The sequence below is a fragment of the Pleurodeles waltl genome, chromosome 6 (assembly GCF_031143425.1).
Source record: "Pleurodeles waltl isolate 20211129_DDA chromosome 6, aPleWal1.hap1.20221129, whole genome shotgun sequence".
NCBI lineage: Eukaryota > Metazoa > Chordata > Amphibia > Caudata > Salamandridae > Pleurodeles > Pleurodeles waltl.
The window spans coordinates 750,157,390-750,177,757 of NC_090445.1; the positions used below are offsets into that span (position 1 = coordinate 750,157,390).

General features: G+C 45.1%; 1 protein-coding gene across 2 annotated transcripts in view; it reads right to left on the reverse strand.

Moving 5' to 3' along the window:
* Positions 1–15,321: 15,321 nt before the first annotated feature.
* TDRD1 (tudor domain containing 1) overlaps positions 15,322–20,368 on the reverse strand; it is a 1,656,135-nt gene continuing 1,651,088 nt past the window's right edge. For both annotated transcript variants that reach the window (XM_069239312.1, XM_069239311.1), the window contains one exon: positions 15,322–16,113. In XM_069239312.1, the coding sequence (XP_069095413.1) occupies positions 16,024–16,113 (90 nt within the window). In that variant the 3' untranslated portion in view covers positions 15,322–16,023. The remainder of the gene's footprint in view (positions 16,114–20,368) is intronic.

Here is a 20,368-nt window from a genome sequence, read left to right on the forward strand (position 1 = left end):
CTGCGTGACATTGGCGCCAAAAAACAAATCCCCGGTGCCTAGTGGTTTCTGCTCCCTTGGGGGCAGATTGACCTAAAATTGGCCAATCTGCCCCCAGGGGGGCAGAAATGGCCTAAATACAATTTGCCCCCCCAAGGGGAGCGACCCTTGCCTGATGGGTCGCTCCCCATCTCTAAAAAAACAAACAAACAAAAAAAAAATTGCCCTGGCGCCTAGAGGTTTCTGCCCCCCCCCCCCCCGGGGGCAGATCAGCCTAATATTAGGCCGATCTGCCCCCGGGGGGGCAGAAATGGCCTAAAATAAATTTGCCCCCCCCCCAACCCCCACCCGGGAGCGACCCTTGCCTACGGGGTCGCTCCCCCTGCGTGACATTGGCGCCACAAAACAAATCCCCGGTGCCTAGTGGTTTCTGCCCCCTTGGGGGCAGATTGACCTAAAATCGGCCAATCTGCCCCCAGGGGGGCAGAAATGGTCAAAATACAATTTGCCCCCCAGGGGAGCGACCCTTGCCTGATGGGTCGCTCCCCATCTCTAAAAAAAGAAACAACAACAAAAAAATTGCCCTGGCGCCTAGAGGTTTCTGCCCCCAGGGGGGGGGGCAGAAATGGCCTAAAATAAATTGCCCTCCCCCCCAGGGAGCGACCCTTGCCTAAGGGGTCGCTCCCTTTGCGTGTAATTCACGCAAAGAAAAAATTCCCTGGTGTCTAGTGGTTTCTACCCCCCTTGGGGGCAGATTGACCTAAAATCGGCCAATCTGCCCCCAAGGGGGGCAGAAATGGCCTAAATACAATTTGCCCCCCAGGGGAGCGACCCTTGCCTGATGGGTCGCTCCCCATCTCGAAAAAAACAAACAAAGAAAAAAAAAAACAAAGAAAAAAAAAAACACACAAAAAAAATTTGCCCTGGTGCCTAGAGGGTTCTGCCCCGCCTAATAATAGGCCGATCTGCCCCCCGGGGGGGCAGAAATGGCCTAAAATAAATTTGCCCCCCCCCCAGCCCCCACCCCCCCCGGGAGCGACCCTTGCCTACGGAGTCGCCCCCCCCCTGCGTGACATTGGCGCCAAAAAACAAATCCCAGGTGCCTAGTGGTTTCTGCCCCCTTGGGGGCAGATTGACCTAAAATCGGCCAATCTGCCCCCAAGGGGGGCAGAAATGGACTAAATACAATTTGCCCCCCAGGGGAGCTACCCTTGCCTGATGGGTCGCTCCCCATCTCGAAAAAAAACAAACAAACAAAAAAAAAAAACAACAAAAAATTTTGCCCTGGTGCCCTCAGGGTTCTGCCCCCCCCCGGGGGCAGTTCGGCCTAATAATAGGCCGATCTGCCCCCGGGGGGGGCAGAAATGGCCTAAAATAAATTTGCCCCCCCCCCCCGGGAGCGACCCTTGCCTACGGGGTCGCTCCCCCTGCGTGACATTGGCGCCAAAAAACAAATCCCCGGTGCCTAGTGGTTTCTGCCCCCTTGGGGGCAGATTGACCTAAAATTGGCCAATCTGCCCCCAGGGGGGCAGAAATGGCCTAAATACAATTTGCCCCCCCAAGGGGAGCGACCCTTGCCTGATGGGTCGCTCCCCATCTCTAAAAAAACAAACAAACAAAAAAAAAATTGCCCTGGCGCCTAGAGGTTTCTGCCCCCCCCCCCGGGGGCAGATCAGCCTAATATTAGGCCGATCTGCCCCCGGGGGGGCAGAAATGGCCTAAAATAAATTTGCCCCCCCCCAACCCCCACCCGGGAGCGACCCTTGCCTACTGGGTCGCTCCCCCTGCGTGACATTGGCGCCACAAAACAAATCCCCGGTGCCTAGTGGTTTCTGCCCCCTTGGGGGCAGATTGACCTAAAATCGGCCAATCTGCCCCCAGGGGGGCAGAAATGGTCAAAATACAATTTGCCCCCCAGGGGAGCGACCCTTGCCTGATGGGTCGCTCCCCATCTCTAAAAAAAAGAAACAACAACAAAAAAATTGCCCTGGCGCCTAGAGGTTTCTGCCCCCAGGGGGGGGGGGCAGAAATGGCCTAAAATAAATTGCCCTCCCCCCCAGGGAGCGACCCTTGCCTAAGGGGTCGCTCCCTTTGCGTGTAATTCACGCAAAGAAAAAATTCCCTGGTGTCTAGTGGTTTCTACCCCCCCCTTGGGGGCAGATTGGCCTCATCAAAATAGGCCAATCTGCCCCCAAGGGGGGCAGAAATGGCCAAAATATAATTATCCCCCAAGGGGAGCGACCCTTGACAAAGGGGTCGCTCCCCACCAAAAAAAAAATAAAATGAAACATAAAAAAAAAAAAAAGGTCCCGGGTGCCTAGAGGTATCTGCCCCCAGGGGGGGCAGAAAAGACCTTCCCGAAAATATGCCCCCCCTGGGAGCGACCCTTGCCCAAGGGGTCGCTCCCTTTTGTCAATAACAATCAAATAAAAAAAAATCCCTGGTGTCTAGTGGGGTTTCAAAAGCCAGATTGCAAGCAATCCGGCTTTTGAAACCCTCGGAGAGACTTCAAAGGGAAGGAAATACTTTTCCTTCCCTTTGAAGCCCCTCCGGGCCTCCCCTGTGACTAATCTGTGCGCGCGCTGACGTCACAGGGGGATGGTGGGGTCGGGGGTGGAAGGGGAAGGTCTTCCCCTTCCATCCCCGACATGGGGAGGGGGGGAGTGCACGGGGGGCGCGCTAGCGCGCCCCCAAGTTCCCCTGTGCCATGGACGAGATGATCTCGTCCAAGGCACAGGGGAACTGTAGCCTTGGACGAGATCATCTCGTCCAAGGCACAGAAGTGGTTAAAAGCAGCGAACAGTTCACTACGGTTAATGTACCTCCATGGAACACAGCCATTTTTCAATGTTTGTAATGTCCAACCAAGCTGCATAATAGAACGCAGCTGACTTTGTCCATGGTATAAACGGGACATGTCTGACTCAATAATATCAATCGTAGAGGACACTATATTTGTGAGCGAATAAATTCTGTTGGACAGGGTGTTAATGCCGTTATCGACAACGACCAAAGTTCTTTCTAAGTTTTCCTTATCTATCTGCCTTAAACATGCAGCGGCTTCTATTTGAGAAAGTTTCCATATCTCATTATACATTGCATATACAAATGTTTTAGAGCACTGTTTCCTAAGACCTAACAGGCAGTCCTGCAAGTCTGTATTCTCAGAAAGTGTGCTCAGGTGTTCTTTAACTGCGGCTAACGTGTTAGACTATACCCATTGTTGACACAGTTTACCCACACTGTACGTAGTGACCATCTCCGTGTGTTGACCTGAGATGAAGCGAGGATCCGGCCGGCTAATCTTTAAACCCCTCGAAGAATTTAAAAAACGAGCCTGACATGCATTGGTGTCTATTGGCCAAACTAAACACCCGCCGGGACTGGAAAGCGAAGAATTATAGGTACCAACCTGAACTTTTGCATCTAGCTCTTCTTTGGTGTTATTCAAAAAGAATTGCCAACCATTGAATTTAGCCGGTGTGGGGATACTGGGCGTGTTCATTTCTTTTATTTTTGCTAACCCAAGGCATGACGTCTGTTGAACAGTGTCGTTCAAATATCTAATTTGTTCAGGAATCAGGCATGCCCTAAACAAGGCCTCCCTACCCTGTATTTGCCAACCCTGTGTCCCCCATACACTCTTTAAATCAATATTGTTCTTCCAGTGATCATAACCTTCAATGGTAAGACGGGAAACAAAGGCATCTGAATATATCAGTTTTGTATCTGTTATAGCAAAATTTTCCTAATTTCTGAACGAGGCAATTTGAAAAAATATGACTCGGAGTTTCCTGTATCATGCCTAGAAAAGTAAGTGAATTTTTCTAAATAATTTTTCGGGCTTCCCACTGGTGGCATTGAACAATGTTCCCACTGTGTGTAATTAAGTACAGATCTAGGTCTAGTTGCACGGTGCAGGTAGTAATGTCCCCAATTATTGAAGTAGAACACTTCCCCGTAATTCATTGTATTTACATATACATCATCACTTTCAAATACTGAATAGTCCTTCATTTCAGTTAACATAGTATCAACTGGCTGGACATCCCAATCATCAAAAACAGCACCGGGTGTGATAACATCTGTCAATGATATTTTGAATACATATGGAATTTGAATGACCTCAGTAGGCCCGTATATTTCAAAAGGAACTTTGTCCCACACAATCCCATCAGAAATGGGTACAGCTGAAATGTTCACCGGGGACAAGTCTCTGCGGACCTTGTGTGAGGAATGATGTGGAATTAAAACTTCATCTATTGGTGCTACAATTGCGCGTTCAGGGATGTAATGACCATTTATAAGCAAGAAAAAAACAGTCACGAAACCAATCCAAAAAAATAAGGTAATAAATGTTAGGCAGAACCAAAAATAGTTCCATGGATATATCAAGTAGTTCTTTTTAAGCCATTGATATAGCTTGCGTGTCTTTGAATCATTTTCAATCGTATGAGTCTGAAGAAAAGTCATCAATGTCGACGAAGTAGCCAGAGCCAGTCTCTGCAAAAACAGGAGCAAGTTCAGTACTTGTAGATGTTGTTACTTCTCGTGGGGGCTCATAATAAATTGTGCCATCAGTCTGTGTTGTATTGGTGTATAAAACGTCCAATTCTTGACCAGATGTTGTCGTGGAAGTGTTGACTGGAACCAGCAAGAGCTCATTCTCCACCCTCCCCATGGTCGAGGAGGAACTTATAGCATTGTTGGACATTGTAATATAGTCCATAGCAGTATTGGTCACTCTTTTCTAAAGATGAATGTCCTGTTGGGTAGTGAGAGGGGATCGGGAACTACCCAAGGGACCTCCGGGTCTACTGTGCAGGATCGGCCACATGGTGTAGTTTGACATTGTCAACTGAAACAAATCTGTTTCCTCGGGAACCAGGCAACATTGGTAAGATTACAGTTCTGGTACCTTGTATTCCCAAGACTGAGACTGGTGCTCTGTAGGATGGACCGAATTCCTTCTTTACAGCAATCTTTTCACAAACCAGATCCCCAACTGTAGGAATCCAGCCAGTGGAAGTTGTTGGAATATCCCTTATGCCTAAGGTGGCAGCACTGGTGGATGATTTTTCATCTCGAAATTGTTGAAGCTCCTGTAAAACAGTGAGACGTTCATTTATGTCAAAAGGTGTTTCTGCTGCCACCATACCAGAACCATCAAGATCTGGGACATACATAGGTATCCCAAAGAGACCCTCATAGGCAGTTTGTCCCCCCAAGGACTGTCTTGGCAGATTATTCAGTGCTCTCTGGACCACATATAGGGGAGGAAGCCAGCTGCGGCCAGAACCTAATATTTAGCTGTTAAGGGCTGCATTAGATTACGGTTCCGCCTCTCCACGACCAAATTTTCCTCAGGATGGTATGGTGAGGAGTAATTGAGTTCAACACCCATTGTCCCCATGATGTCCCTGAATGCCTTAGAGGCAAATGCAGGGCCCTGGTCTGAGTGGAATGCTGCAACCACATATGTACCGATAAAGATCAGCAAATCTTTGTTAACAGTTCGAGCGTCAGCCGACCGCTGCGGCCAAACCCACAGGAATCTAGAACAACCATCTACAGCGACTAAAATGTATTTGTATGGACCATCTGGTTGGAGTAGACGGCAATGGTCCAGGTACACACATTGTAATGGCCTACTGGACACTACGAGGGATATCTGTGGTGGACGTTTGATATTAGAGTCCTTTATTGGCTGGCAGATGTCACAACAAAGGACATATTGCTTTGTCTGTTTGTATAGACCGGGCCACCAGAATATTTTCTGTAAGAGTGTTACCGTGGCCGAAATACCAGCATGAGCAGAAGTGACAACCTCATGCGCTGTTTTCACTAGATCTAATCTCTGGTCTCCATTGGGGATTGCTCGACCTTCAACCCCAGGAAGTGTTGCATAAGCAACATTCTGTGCACTGATGTGGTACAAATATTTTGTATGGTATCCTTTCGGGAGAAACTTGCCTTCAGCCGAAGCTTTCACAGCAGTCATTATTTCATTATCCAATCTTGTATGGGAACGAATCACTGCAACCACAGAAGCCGTAGCTACTGCGGATTTGGCTGCTTCGTCAGCCAAAGTATTACCAATAACGTGTACTCCTACAAGTTGGTGGCCCAATGTATGTACTATATTGAGAAAGAGAATGGAGCACACTAAAAATGGTTTACTTCTAATACTAGTTGAATCCCTGGATCATTTAGTTCTAATGAAGTTTTTATAAATAACTGTAGTATAGTACAAATAAATGACATATGTGTGTAATGGCTCCAAGACTACAGTACACTATTCAAAATTCACATTTAATACAAAAGAAAATACCCATATAAAACACATGTATACATAAAAATGAAATAATCATAACTACAACACACAAGAACATGAGTGACGTAACACTGTTAAGTTACAAACATGGATAATACAAATTTGACACAACTCATCTAATTGAATGAAAGACAATTGATCTCCAAAGACTCAAAGTCAGAACACCCAAGTCCTGTTAATCCATGGCACAGGTTTATATTGTCCAATGTGTTGACTTGAGGCAATGTAAGTTCTTAATGTCCAATGCAAATTATTTTTTTTTTATATTCCACTGTAAATTCCGAACCAGATTCAGCCGACACGTGTTTCGTCCCAGTAAGGGACTTTCTCAAGGCTCGTCCTCCTGTGTTTGATATGAGCTGTATAAACTATGGTTGTCCAGTGGGGTGTTCGGGCACTGTGCATCTATGCTCATTAATCTAAAACTGAAAAATTCCAAGTGGAGTACCTTTAATTGGCATGGCAGAAATGAACTGCAATTTTCAGAGATGGTTCAGAGATCCAGTCACTGTTTAATCTTATTATCGGCGACCCCATCGTGCAAAGACATCTTTCTGTATCCACCCCGCGAAATGTATGTACTACATGGACACACAATAGCTTATCCTTAAGATCAGCCACCCTACCCCACAATGTCTTGTGTTTTATGGTGTTTCCTTTAGAATCTCTGAACTCGTTCAGTTTCCAATGATTAAGATAATCATTGTAAGACTGAACACAGTAAGATGAATTACAGACTATCAAAGTCAGTCTTCCTGTCTCTGTTTTCTCTAGTGCTAAATTAAGGGCTTTAAGTTCAGCCAACTGAGCTGTGCAGTCCCCGAGGGTCTGCGTGTAGGTATTGTGAGGGGGGGAAATTCCTTCCTTCATCACTCCACTCACGGCTGCGCAAGCGGCTGAGTATTGATGTTTGGTGCCTACAGCTGGTTGGGCTGAACCATCAGTATAAATGACAGTATCATAGTTGTCTAAAGGTAAAAGATGTAGCAAAGCGGACACTCTTGTTCATATTGGAGAAATTACTGTCTCTGAAGTTTTGGATCAAAAAATATAATCTACATCATTAGCCGCCAGAGAAGTTGCCCACTGAATCCAGTGTGGGTGTAGTGCTTTAGCGTTAGGAACACTTGCTTTGGTGACGGCCTCTAGTGCCGGCACTGGGGTAACGACAATGATGCGTTTCCCCTGGGCAAGTGGTCTCTCTTTTATTACAGCCATCTGAACTGCAGTTAGAATTTTTTCTATGGGCGCAAAGCGCTGCTCTGCATTCGAGTATAGATGAGATTTATATGCTATGGGCACCGTGTCATCCTCACTGAAGGTGACATACGTGAACCCAAGGGCACCAGCAATTATTCTGATGACCACATTTTTCTTGTCACGGGTCTGTAAGTGTTTGGCTTCTAGCATGTCCTGTTGCAAATCCCTAAGGATGCGTGTATGTTCAATTGTCCAGTGTCTGCTAGAAAAGTCTGGACGTATTAAGTCATATAGTGGCTTAATGTGTTGTGCATAGTCAGGAATGTATGTTCTGCCAAAATTAAAGAAACCGAGCAAAGACTGTAGTTTCCTTAGAGTATTTGGTGGGTGCAGTTGTGCACATTTTTCTAGGAAGTGTGGGGCCAGGCTCTTTCCTTCGTTTGATAGCTCATATCCCAGGAACAGTACACTGAGAAAGGCGATCTTACTTTTCTTAAAGTTGAATTTATAACCGACTTCTGCAAACCCCAAAATTATGCGATCGACTCTCACAAGCTGAATGTTCAGGTCGTCGTCTGTGAGATAAATGCCATCCACATAGGATAACGCCTCAGGATCAATATCATGTAATATTGGCGTTACTCGGGCTGAGAACAGCCCTGGGCTGTTATTATAGCCCTGGGGTAGACAGCAAAAGCGTTTTGTGAGCCAGTGATAATCTGGGTACCCGTAAATTAGTGCCTAAACACCACCGTTGGTGGCACCAGGTCGTAGTTTGGACTCTTGCTCTGGGCTAGACTGCTGGTTCAAGGATGACAGTACTTATGTTTGTAGGTGACTATGCCTATCCTACAACAAGTTGCAACTGTAGTCCCAACCCTTCCGGCTCACTAGCAGTACCTCACCAACAACTCAAACAGTTATAGGTGATTTGTGGCAGCCTTTACACATGGACTCAGAAGTATGACATCTCAGGGAGTGTCGTGGTTAAACGGAGATTACCCCTTTCTCACAGATATATTATGTCTCAACCAAACACAGGCAATAACGACGATGCAGTAATGTTTCAATAGTTTTTATTTAATACAATGCGGTAAATTGTATTGCCTGCTATGATTAGGATAATGAGCAGTACAAGAGATAGAACTGTAAAGACGAGGGTCATGATTATGAAGACCCCCACCATCTTGTATTAGCATAGGTCGACAAAGTGTATCATATGTCCGTGTACCCTATCATAATAGGCCTAACCTTCTACCTAGAGAGCTGGGTATGTTAAACGTCATCTGCCAATGCTGTGTCCCTGGAAGAAGCCCCCAGCCCAGGTTACCTTGAGTGAGGTCTCGAGCTCAGACTTTGGAAGAACACGAAGTCCGGGTCAGCGTCAAGGCAATGTGCAGCATCGATAGCAGCGATGGTATCTGGTCAGAATCCCTCTGATTATCTGTCAAAAGTGTGATGTATTTATACAGATCTACTTGGACCCCTGACGTAGGTTGTTCCATAACAATAGATAACGCTGCATGCTTGGGACAGTAATTTCTAACGTGAGCACCTACAGTTTGTTTGTCTTTGTTGCATGAGTTGACCCCTTAGCGCAGTGACACTAATAACATAACTCTAAACAAAAAGGCCTAACTATAAACACGGCAGCCATCTTAGAAGATTTCATTAAATAAACGGTCTAAGACAGAGCAAGCTAAGTTGGTTAAAAGTCTCTAGGTGACGGGGGCACAAGTCTGCAAGCCAAAGGCTAAGCTAACTCCCATTATCCCATTAAAACAAACTAGGATTCACTACACCAGAGGTTAATCAGAGTCCTTCGTTTATTTTAATCGACATGCATTAGAGTACGATCTTTTAAGGGAGTAGTAGTCCTCTTTCTATTGTGATTATTTTGAAAAGTGAAACGGGAAGTCCGTTTTCAGTGTTAATGAAAGATAGGATTTAAATACGTAAACCCACAACGCTGTTTTCCTTTCGCGTACTCGCGTTGGGTTACTTGCTCCAATACTAGGTTACTCTTGACATTTCAGGAAACGAAGGCGGCAAGACGGCTTATACAGCACTTTTCACAAGACAGGTCAGTTTATATCTAGTAAGTGTGCTAACGCTAAGTGAAGCAATATTTTTCCACTTTAGTTGATTAATTAAAGAAGTATTTCTTTCTCTCTATAGAGGAAGGAAGGAGACAGATTTTGAAATTAGCATCAAACAATACATTTAAACTCCTTAGTGTGAGTATAGTAATGGATATGTAAAATATATGGTGTTAAATATAGTTTAAAAACAAGAATGGAGAAAGTGATAGAATCTTTCTCAATCTCATTTTTCTTACAGATCATTTAAATTGAGATCATAATTCATAGCAATAAACAGAGTTACTTGCATCAGGTAAAATTAGTATTTCTTATCATTTGTAGTCCAATTGGATGGACACAATTTGGTGTTCTCTGGTGTTGGGTGAGTCACTTGTTGGTTCACGTGGGTTTATTTATAATATGAATAGATATAATAATCACTAGTGGCAATTAGGAGAACACATTTTGTAATGGATTTCCATCACGTCAAAGAAAATTATATATCACGGGCATATATGTTAAATAAGATAATTAGGTACATTTTGGATTTATTAATAATATGAGTACCTGACTGATTAGATATTGTACAATATTGACAGCTGAGAAAAGCCCTGAAGAAGTTTATGGGGAGATGTGTACCCAGAAGAAACACGTGTTCGCTTGGCTGTAGCTACTAAATAAGAACCATTAAAGAAGAGGCTGAACGTTTCAAGTGGAATAATGGACTTCTGATTTTAATGTTTATTGATATTACTTATAGGGTTTGAGTGCTTCCATTGTAGAGTATAGTCAGAGCCCAAGAGAAGAACTGGTCCACTGCCAGTCCTCTCCCAAGGATTCTGGAGGTACTGCCCCTGCAGTAACTGCAAGTAGGCCCCAGAAGAAAAAGAAAAGAAAACAGTGCAGGAAGGATAGACAACCTTTAGGTAAGGTTCCAGCAAGCCAAGGAGATTCTGCTCCAGTAGGGGGCAACTCCAAAAGTGGCACTGGTAAATTCCAACCTGACCCACAAGAAGTCCTGGATAGTCAGACAACTGTTAAACCGGAGTGGGTGGCTCCTCAATTAACAGAAGAAAGAGTGGAAGAAGGGTGTTTACTACAAGATGTAGTAACCCCCACTCTAACACAGCAGACAGGCACCCTGAACCCAAAAGAAGCATGCAATGTAGCCCCTTCCCTTGAAGGTGAAGAGATAAAGGTGTGGTTCTGGGCACTAACAGCTGTCAGTGGCCTCTGCTGGGTGTTAGCCTTTATGGCTGCACTGTCCTTGGCATGGTGGTCTGACCCCATGCCAAATAGCAAGTTAGGCCCCCTGACCCTGTTGGTCATGGTGGGGTTACTCCAGCTATGAGTAACCTCTTTGGGTAAGCTAGGGGTGACCCTTGCTAAGATAAGATTAGCAGAGGTGGATACATATAACCCAAGAAATAGTGAGAATGGGTGAAGACATTAAAAACTCAGACAAGAGGCAATTCAGACTAGGTCCCATCACTGTGGAAGCAGGTCAGTTCCCCAGAGGGAATGACCTGAACAGGAGGATGTAAGGCAGAGTAGGCCCTGCAACACACCAGCCTGTTTCCCCTACTCCTCCTTGCCTGACAGATGAGGAAGACTCTCCCAGCTTTGGCTGAGCCTGTACTGGGTGGAGGTGCTTCTCACCTCCCCCTGCAGGAACTTTAACACCTGGTAGTGAGTCTCAAAGGCTCATGCCTTTTGTTACAGCACCCCAGGGTATCCCAGCTAGTGGAAATGCCCGTCCCTCCGGCCGCTGCCTCAACTTTTGGCGGCAAGGCTGGAGGAGATATTGAGGAAAAAAAGGAGGAGTCACCTACCAGTCAGGACAGCCCCTAAGGTGCCCTGAGCTGAGGTGACCACTACCTTTAGAAATCCTCCCTCTTGAGTTTGGAGGATTTCCCCAATAAGAATAGGGATGTGCCCCCCTCTCCTCAGGGAGGAGGCACAAAGAGGGTGTAGCCAACCTCAAGGACAGTAGCCATTGGCTACTGCCCCCTGACCTAAACAGCCCCCTAAATTTAGTATTTGGGGGTGACCCTGAACCCAGGAAATCAGATTCCTGCAACCTACAACAAGAAGAAGGACTGCTGACCTGAAAGCCCCGTACAGATGACAATTGACTTGGCCCTAGCCCTACCGTCGTGTCTCCAGACTCAAAGAACCTGCACAGCAACGCACCCGACAGGGACCAGCGACCTCTGAGGCCTCAGAGGACTGCCCTGAACCCGAAGGACCAAGAAAATTCCAAGACCCGGGGCACTGTTCAAAAACTGTAACAACTTTGCAACTTTAAAGCAACTTTCAAAGAACTCTCTCTTCCCGCCGGAAGCATGAGACTTTACACTCTGCACCTGACGCCCCACTCTGCACCTGACGCCCCCGGCTCGAGTTCAGGAAAACCAACACCGCAGAGCGGACTCCCAGGCGACTACGACGATGTGGGCACCCTGAGGCGACCCCCCTGAACCTCCACAGCGACGCCTGAAGAGAGGATCAAGAGGCTCCCCCTGACCGCGACTGCCTGGTAACAAGGAACCAGACGGCTGGACCAAGCACTGCACCTGCAGCCCCCTGGACTGAGAGGAACCACCTACCAGTGCAGGAGTGACCAGCAGGCGGCCCTCATCATAGCCCAGTCGGTGGCTGGCTTGAGAAGAACCCTGTGCCCTGCCTGCACCGTCTAAGTGACCCCCGGGTCCCTCCATTGCTTTCAATAGCAAACCTGACGCCTACTTTGCCTATTGCACCCGGCCGCCCCTGTGCCGCTGAGGGTGTGTTTTGTGGGCTTGTGTGTGTTCCCCCCAGTGCTCTACAAAACCCCTCTGGTCTGCTCCCCGAGGATGCAGGTACTTACCGGTAAGCAGACTAGGACCGGAGCACCCCTGTTCCTCATATTTGCCTATGTGTTTTGGGCCCTCCTTTAGCCTCTGCACCTGACTGGCCCTGTGTTGCTGGTGCAGTGGCTTTGGGGTTGCCTTGAACCCCCAATGGTGGGCTGCCTATGCCCAGGAGACTGACTGTGTAAGTTACATCCCCCAGGAACTGTTGGTTTTTGCACTGTGTCCACTTTTAAAATAGCTTATTGCCATTTTAACCTAAACTGTGTGTACTACTTTTTTTTAAATCAAAGTTCTATACTTACCTGTGTGAAGTACCTTGCTTTTTATGTACTTACATCAAATCTTGTGGTTCTAAAATAAAGAAAATATATTTTTCTATATAAAAACTATTGGCCTTGAATTAAGTCGTTGAGTGTGTGTTCCTCTTTTATAGCCTGTGTGTGTACAACACATGCTTAACACCACCCTCTGATAAGACTACTGCTCAACCACATTACCAAAAAATAGAGCATTAGTATTATCTAATTTTGCCACTATCAACCTCTAAGGGGAACCCTTGGACTCTGTGCACACTACCTCTCACTTTGAGATAGTATATACAGAGCCAACGTCCTACAGGAACAGCCTGCAGCTGAGGTAAAATGCGGTTTGAACTTGTATTTATGGTTCATTAATGTAAAGTCTTCATTATTATGGTAAGCATTGTAAATAAACGTTTTAAGGTCATACTGCACTACGGATAGTGGTTCCAGTAAAATAAAAAAGTCTACACACGATTGAAAAGTTGAACAATATGTGGATAAGTATAATGCTCCCAGAATACCCTCTGATTAGATGTAAATCTTCGCTTAAGTTTGTAAGCAAGAGTGATGATTCTTTGCTTTCAAAATAAAATGTTCAGAAAAAATACGGAAGTAGGAAAAAAAAACGTTTCACTACTATGAAATTTTAGGTGCTATTTCTTTGAAGCGTTATTTAGTAAAATGGGTTGATGTATGATAGTATTTCAAAAACTATTCCTAATGGAAAATCAGTGTAACCATTTTCAACAAGATTATGGGAATCATGAAAATAAACAAGCATGGACAAAGCCAACCGATCTGATATTTTTTGTGAGTCTTTTCGTTTCGTCAACGAATGTCTTGTATTGACATGGCTTTTGTAACACTTTATTGTTGTAGGAGCTGCCATGCCCTCACCACTGTAACAAATACTGGCAAAAAGAAAACGTTTTTTGGCTAATAAAGCACACATTGCCAACATTTGCGTAACAAAGCCCCAGCAGCCCCCCCTCCAGGGGCCCCCTGAGCACAGCACCTGCCCTGAGTGATTCCGGAGGGAAAGGGGGGCCGCCATGTTCTTTCAGGGGGGGGAGGGGGGGGGGCCCTCTCCAGTTTTGTTACACCATAAATTGCCACAGTAGTTTCTGCCACTCAAACAAGACTACTTTGTGTGCTAATATGCTCCTTGTGGAAGAGCAGAATGTGATCACTCACAGTAAAGCCAGCCAACAGAGAAGGAAATAGAAGTTTAATAAAAACAAAATGTCTTTGTTAACACCAGACATTACTAGGGACCCTATTTTTAAAGAAAGTCACAAAAGTGCACCAATGGTATATGTCTTTAAATTAGTGTCTTTCATGAATTTACAAAAAAACACAAAAGTATACCAGGAAATCGTACTCCTAGAAAGGGGGGCCGCCATGTTCTTTCAGGGGGGCGGGGGGGAATGTGGGGCCCTCTCCAGTTTTGTTACACCATAAATTGCCACAGTAGTTTCTGCCACTCAAACAAGACTACTTTGTGTGCTAATATGCTCCTTGTGGAAGAGCAGAATGTGATCACTCACAGTAAAGCCAGCAAACAGAGAAAGAAATAGAAGTTTAATAAAAACAAAATGTCTTTGTTAACACCAGACATTACTAGGGACCCTATTTTTAAAGAAAGTCACAAAAGTGCACCAATGGTATATGTCTTTAAATTAGTGTCTTTCATGAATTTACAAAAAAACACAAAAGTATACCAGGAAATCGTACTCCTAGAAAAAAAAATTGTGAACGGTATTTTAGCACGAGCAAATATGCATCTGTAGATTTGCTCATGTGAAAATCTGTTGAGCGTTTATAAGTTCACTTTCTCTCCAACCACTGTTTCCAAACCCTGGAAGAACTTCTATTTCTGCTATTGTCAGGAGTACACTTCCAACCTTTGTCATTATGGGAAAAGATCAGAGAAGAGCTGGTGAAAATCCTTAAAAAATGCAAGTTAGTATGTTTCCAGACTCAAATGCATTCCAGCCGAGGAACTATTGCTTAATGCTTACTCCAGCCCAGTATGTAGATCCGCGGAAAGGTGGCAAAATAAGGAAATTGCTATAGTAGGGATTGAAATTGCAAGTATTAGGCCCTAGCATAATCAGGGAGGCTATTATCAGAGCTCTTACATAGTGAGATTGCTGCTATAATTTGTCGCCGCACTATGTGGCACCAAAGGGACAAGTAGATTTTTTTACAGGACAAGTATATTTAAGAAGGAACCTGTCCCATGGACATATATAATTTTTATTAAATTACACACCCCTGGTCCAACACTCTAGTCCATTATTATTGTCATTACATATGGAACTAGTAATGTGAAACTTTGTGTTTTGTTATGTTTCTCCTGTATACGCCTCCATCAATTCAACAGCGTTTTCTCTGTCCTTCTCACATCACTGCATTCAGCCTCACACAGGTGCTTTGACATCACATCAATTGACTCCTCACGATTCTGGCCTTCACACAATTACCCTGCATAACAAGTAAAAACATTCAGTATGAAAAATCCACAACTATTGCTTTTGTCAAATCTTGTTTTTTTTATTTATATCGACGTTTAGGGTTTCAACACAATATTTACGAAATGGTGATGGAAAACCCGGGTGAAACGTAAAGCAGGATCATAGCCAACATGGACTACTAAAGGTTTATCGAAAACAAAAAGTAATACACTTTATCTTGCAAACTCCAAGCATAACTCGAGAAATCAACAGTTCCTAATACTGAGAGGTCATCAACTTCACCATGCAAAGTTGTGCAATTTCTGTTTAAAAGTGTTTTCGTTGGCTGGGCACTGTAAATCGTGCATCACCAGGCAAAGTTGTGCAGTTTCTCTTTAAAACGTGTTTTCATTGGTTGGGCATTGTAATTATCAACAGAATGCAAACACCCTACGTGTAAATGTAGAAAACATTTAGAATTGTAGAATTCAATGCCTGAAAGTAAACTTTTCGCCTTTTATTCCACACAACGGTGAAATGAAGAATAGTGATTAAGGAGTACAACATTAAAAGGGATGCCCTGACGAAATAATGGGTGGCCGAGAGTAAGACACCTCCATCTTTGCTGTGTTACAGTTTGTTGGCGTAAATGAGCAGCATTAATAAAGTCCAAAGGGAAAAACCGCGCACCAACTTATAAGCTTTTAGTCCCAATGACCTGTTATCACTCAGAACACACCAGACCTAACATAAATAAGATCAACAAAGCTTCACTGGTAGCTAATATACTTCTTGCCCTAAACTGAAGTATTTAAACTACTCTTCGAAAATGTACTTTTTTCTGCTGGACTCATTTTTTTCTAGTCTTCGGGTAATGTGGTCAACTTTCAGCTCCAATGCTGCCACCTGCCAGAAGACAAAAAACATTTCAAAACAATATAAAATAACTAATAATATTACTATTGCTTCAAAGGTATCTCCAAAAATATATACACAGAAAAACTGGATTATTTATAGAAATCTACACACCATACTGTAGGCATACTGAAATGTAAAACAGTAAGAAAATATTAACATTTCACAACTAAACTTTGCAGATGGAAAATAAGACTTCAGACAGCACAACGTTTACATGACCCCACCTTGTATACACACCCCGCTGACCCTTATTGCTCTAAGAAAAATTACAGACGTAGAAAAGCCTTTTGAACTGATGCAGGAGTACAGGCTTTCAAAGGCTCAACACAACTTTTTAAAATAACATATTCGGCAAACATTTAATAAGAAATTAGTTCTTTTAATCGCTTTAATTTCTCTGATGAACAGAAGCGATACTTATAAAACCTTCAAATGAGACCAGCAGGATTTAAAGAACCACAGATTAGTGAGAATGCTTACAACTGGGATAGAGAACCATCTACTTAAAAATAAAATGGAGAAAACAGCGAATTACTCTCAGCGACAGAGCCGGCTTTTGGGCGGTGGGAGCGGTGCGACCGCACCGGGCACTAACCTTTGTGGGGCGCTGTGTTTAGCAATAACTTCCGAAACTTGCGATTTAAAAGCACTTGCTGAAAAGATGATTGTGCGTTTAGCCTTCAAGAAACAATTAAAATGTTAGATTACCTCTTGTGATTAATGTTCCTGCTAGGGAGAGAGATGGGAGTTTTGCCTAGTGGCAGTTTTGACTCAACATAAAGGAGCATAGACGGTTACTATGCCTGCTGTAAAAAAAAGAACTATGGGGCATATTTAAGAAAAGTGGCGCTACTTTTCTTGCACCCCTTAGCGCCCCCCTAACGCCACCATGTATGCGTCCTATTTAAAATACGCTGCACCATGGCAGTAGTTAGGGGACTAGCGCCAGAATTTTTTTTCACTAGTCCGATGCTTTGCAGGATTAGCGTCCAAAATGTTGACGCTAACCTTGAAAAGCACCCAGAGGCCCATTGTAACCAATGGAAGCCTCCTTTTAATGCCTGCTCTAAGCATCTGACAGATTTCTTTGCTTCACTTTTTACCCCCACCCTCACCTCCCAACAGGGGGATGCCCCCTTTGTATACATTATGCCTGGCGCAGGCATAATTTAGCGCAAACGGAACTAAGTGGTGCAATGGATAAATTCTGCCTCTTTGTAACTATGGCTCAGTGTTTTAGGCCTTCTAAGGCCACATTAGTGTAAACAAATTACACTAATGTGGCGTTAGAATGGTACTAGGGGATATTAAATATGCCCCTGTGGCAGTGCTGAATTTGTGCTTGTTGTTTCCGGTGCAGAGCACTAGCACTTATTTTTGAGCGCCAACGCTTATTTTTCTGCCTCAAGCATTTACTGTGAGAAAGAGAGACATATGGGAAAGACGAAGGAAGAGAAAAACGAAAAAGCATCACAATGGGAAAAAGCAGAAATCCACAAGAGTGAGCTGAAGGGATAGGGAGTGCCTGTAAATGGATTGAAGAGGCCTGAGATGGCTTCAGGATTACGCTGCCTATGTATTCCGTGTTTACACATTTAATTGCAGCAGTCGTGTGTTTAAGAGAAGGCCTTTGGGCACCGGCACCTTTTTATTTACAAATTAAGCACTTTCCTATGGGGCATATTTGAAAAAAGTGGTGCTGCACACAGTGCTGCGCTACTTTTCTTGCGCCCCCCTAGCACCCCTTAACGCCACCATGTGTGAGTCATATTTAAAATAAGGCGCACCATAGTGGTAGGTTGGGGACTAGCATCAGAAATTTTTATGCTAGTCAGGCGCTTTGCAGGATTAGCATAAATTTTTTTGACACTAATGAACAAGTTACTTATCTTCGGTAATGAGGTATCTGGTAGAGACTCTAGCTGCAGATTCCTTACCTTAGAATTCCCTGGCGTCAGCTTCGAATCCAGAGTTTTTTCTGAGCAGTACCCTGCGCGCGCGCCGTCGGACGGCGTCGTTCGGATCCGCGTGCATCGACCAGCTCCGCGTGCGTCGTCAGCTTCGTTGGAGCCGTCTATGACGTCACGGTTGTCCATATAGACGCCATCTCGGCGCGCGTACGTCAGTTCTTTTCCACAACTTCCCGCGCCAGAAGCGCAGAGTCATGGAAGAACCAACCAATACACTTTTAACCTCTTTGACTGTTTGGCGTAAAAACACTTTCATGCCTATAAGAAAGGCAAAAGTTGCCAAAATCAAAAATATACATATGTACACATAGAAACATATATACACATATCCACATGAGAAATAATTTCCCCAGAGCGGGGAGGCTTGGGCGGGTGTAAGGAATCTGCAGCTAGATAGAGTCTCTACCAGATACCTCGTTACCCAAGGTAAGTAACTTGTTCATCTGATAGAGACTTCTAGCTGCAGCTTTCTTCCTTAGAATAGATACCCAAGCTATAACTCATGGTGGTGGGTCTGAAGGATATATATATATTTTTTTAATACTAGGAAGTCCTGCAAGACAGAACGGGCAAAATGCCCCTCTCTTCTCACCACGTTGCAGCCTGACAGATGTCCACAACCGGTACGCCACGTGCTAATGCAGTGGTAGCAGCTTTCCCCCTAGTGGAATGAGCTCTCAAGCCCTCAGGAGGCTGCTTCTTCGCCAAAGCGTAGCATATTTTTATACAGAGAACGACCCAGCGCGGAATGGATCGTTTCTGTACTGCCCGACCCTTCTTTACACCAACGTACCCCACAAAGAGTTGGTCGTCCACCCGGAACTCTTTAGTGCGGTCAAGGTAGAACGATAATGCTCTTTTTGGGTCCAGTCGATGGAGACGCTCCTCTTCCTTAGAGGGATGCGGTGGTGCAAAGAAGGTGGGAAGGGTGATATTTTCACCCAGATGGAAAGGGGTCACCACCTTGGGGAGTAAAGAGGCACGAGTTCTTAACACCACCTTGTCAGGATATATCATGAGATAAGGTGGCTTAGAAGATAAAGCCTGCAGCTCACTCACTCTCCTGGCAGATGGAATTGCCACCAAAAAGTCTGTCTTAATAGTGAGCAGGCGGAGAGGACAGTTATGCAAGGGCTCGAAAGGAGCACACATAAGGAAGGTACGAACCAAATTAAGATCCCACTGGGGCATAACGAAAGGCACAGACGGGAACAGATGTGCAAGCCCTTTCAAAAACCTCTGTACTATAGGTGATTTAAACAGAGATGGTTTATCAGGCAACTGAAGAAAAGCTGATAAGGCTGCAAGATAGCCCTTGAGAGTCCCCGAGGAGGAGCCCTGCTGGGCGAGAGACAAAATAAACAAAAGGATGTTAGACAGAGAAGAAGAAAGAGGATCAATAGACCTCTCTGAAGAATAAGAAACAAAATGTTTCAAACGGCAGGGGTAGATCGGCTTAGTAGAGGGACGCCTGGCTGCCAGAATGACATCACAGACCTCGGGAGGGAGGTCATAAACCATCAACTGTCGCCGCTCAATCTAAACGCATGAAGGCGCAGAGTTGACAGATTCGGGTGGAGAACCTTCCCCTGCTGCTGCGACAGAAGATCCTGCCGAAGAGGCAGCCTGATTGGAGGACCGATGCTCATTTTGAGAAGCTCTGGATACCAAACTCTCCATGCCCAATCCGGAGCCACAAGGATTACTTGGGCCCGGTTGTTCTTGATTTTCTTGAGAACTCTGAGCAGAAGTGGTATAGGTGGTAAAACGTACAGGAGGCCTAAACTCCACTCGCGACCAAAAGCGTTGCCTAGCGATAGCCCCCTTGGAAACTCCAATGCGCAAAACTGCTGACATTGTGTGTTCTCTGCGGAGGCGAACAGATCTAACCAAGGCTCTCCCCACTGCTGAAAGAGTCCTTGCGCCACCTCCGGATGGAGACACCATTCGTGATCCTCTAAGTATTTTCGGCTGAGTTCGTCTGCTCTGGCATTCAGAGAACCTGCCAGGTGTTGAACCACCAGGGTCATGCCCTGCTGTTCCAGCCATGTCCAGAGGCGTAAAGCCTCTTGACAAAGGGTCCACAACCCCACACCGCCCTGCTTGTTGCAGTACCACATTGCCGTAGTGTTGTCCGTGAACACCTGCACCACCTTCCCTTTCACGACAGGAAGAAATGCTTTTAATGCTAGCCGGATCGCCCAAGGCTCCAACAAGTTGATGTGGAGCCCGGATTCCGCCGGAGACCAGTGACCTCTGATCTCCACCTCCCC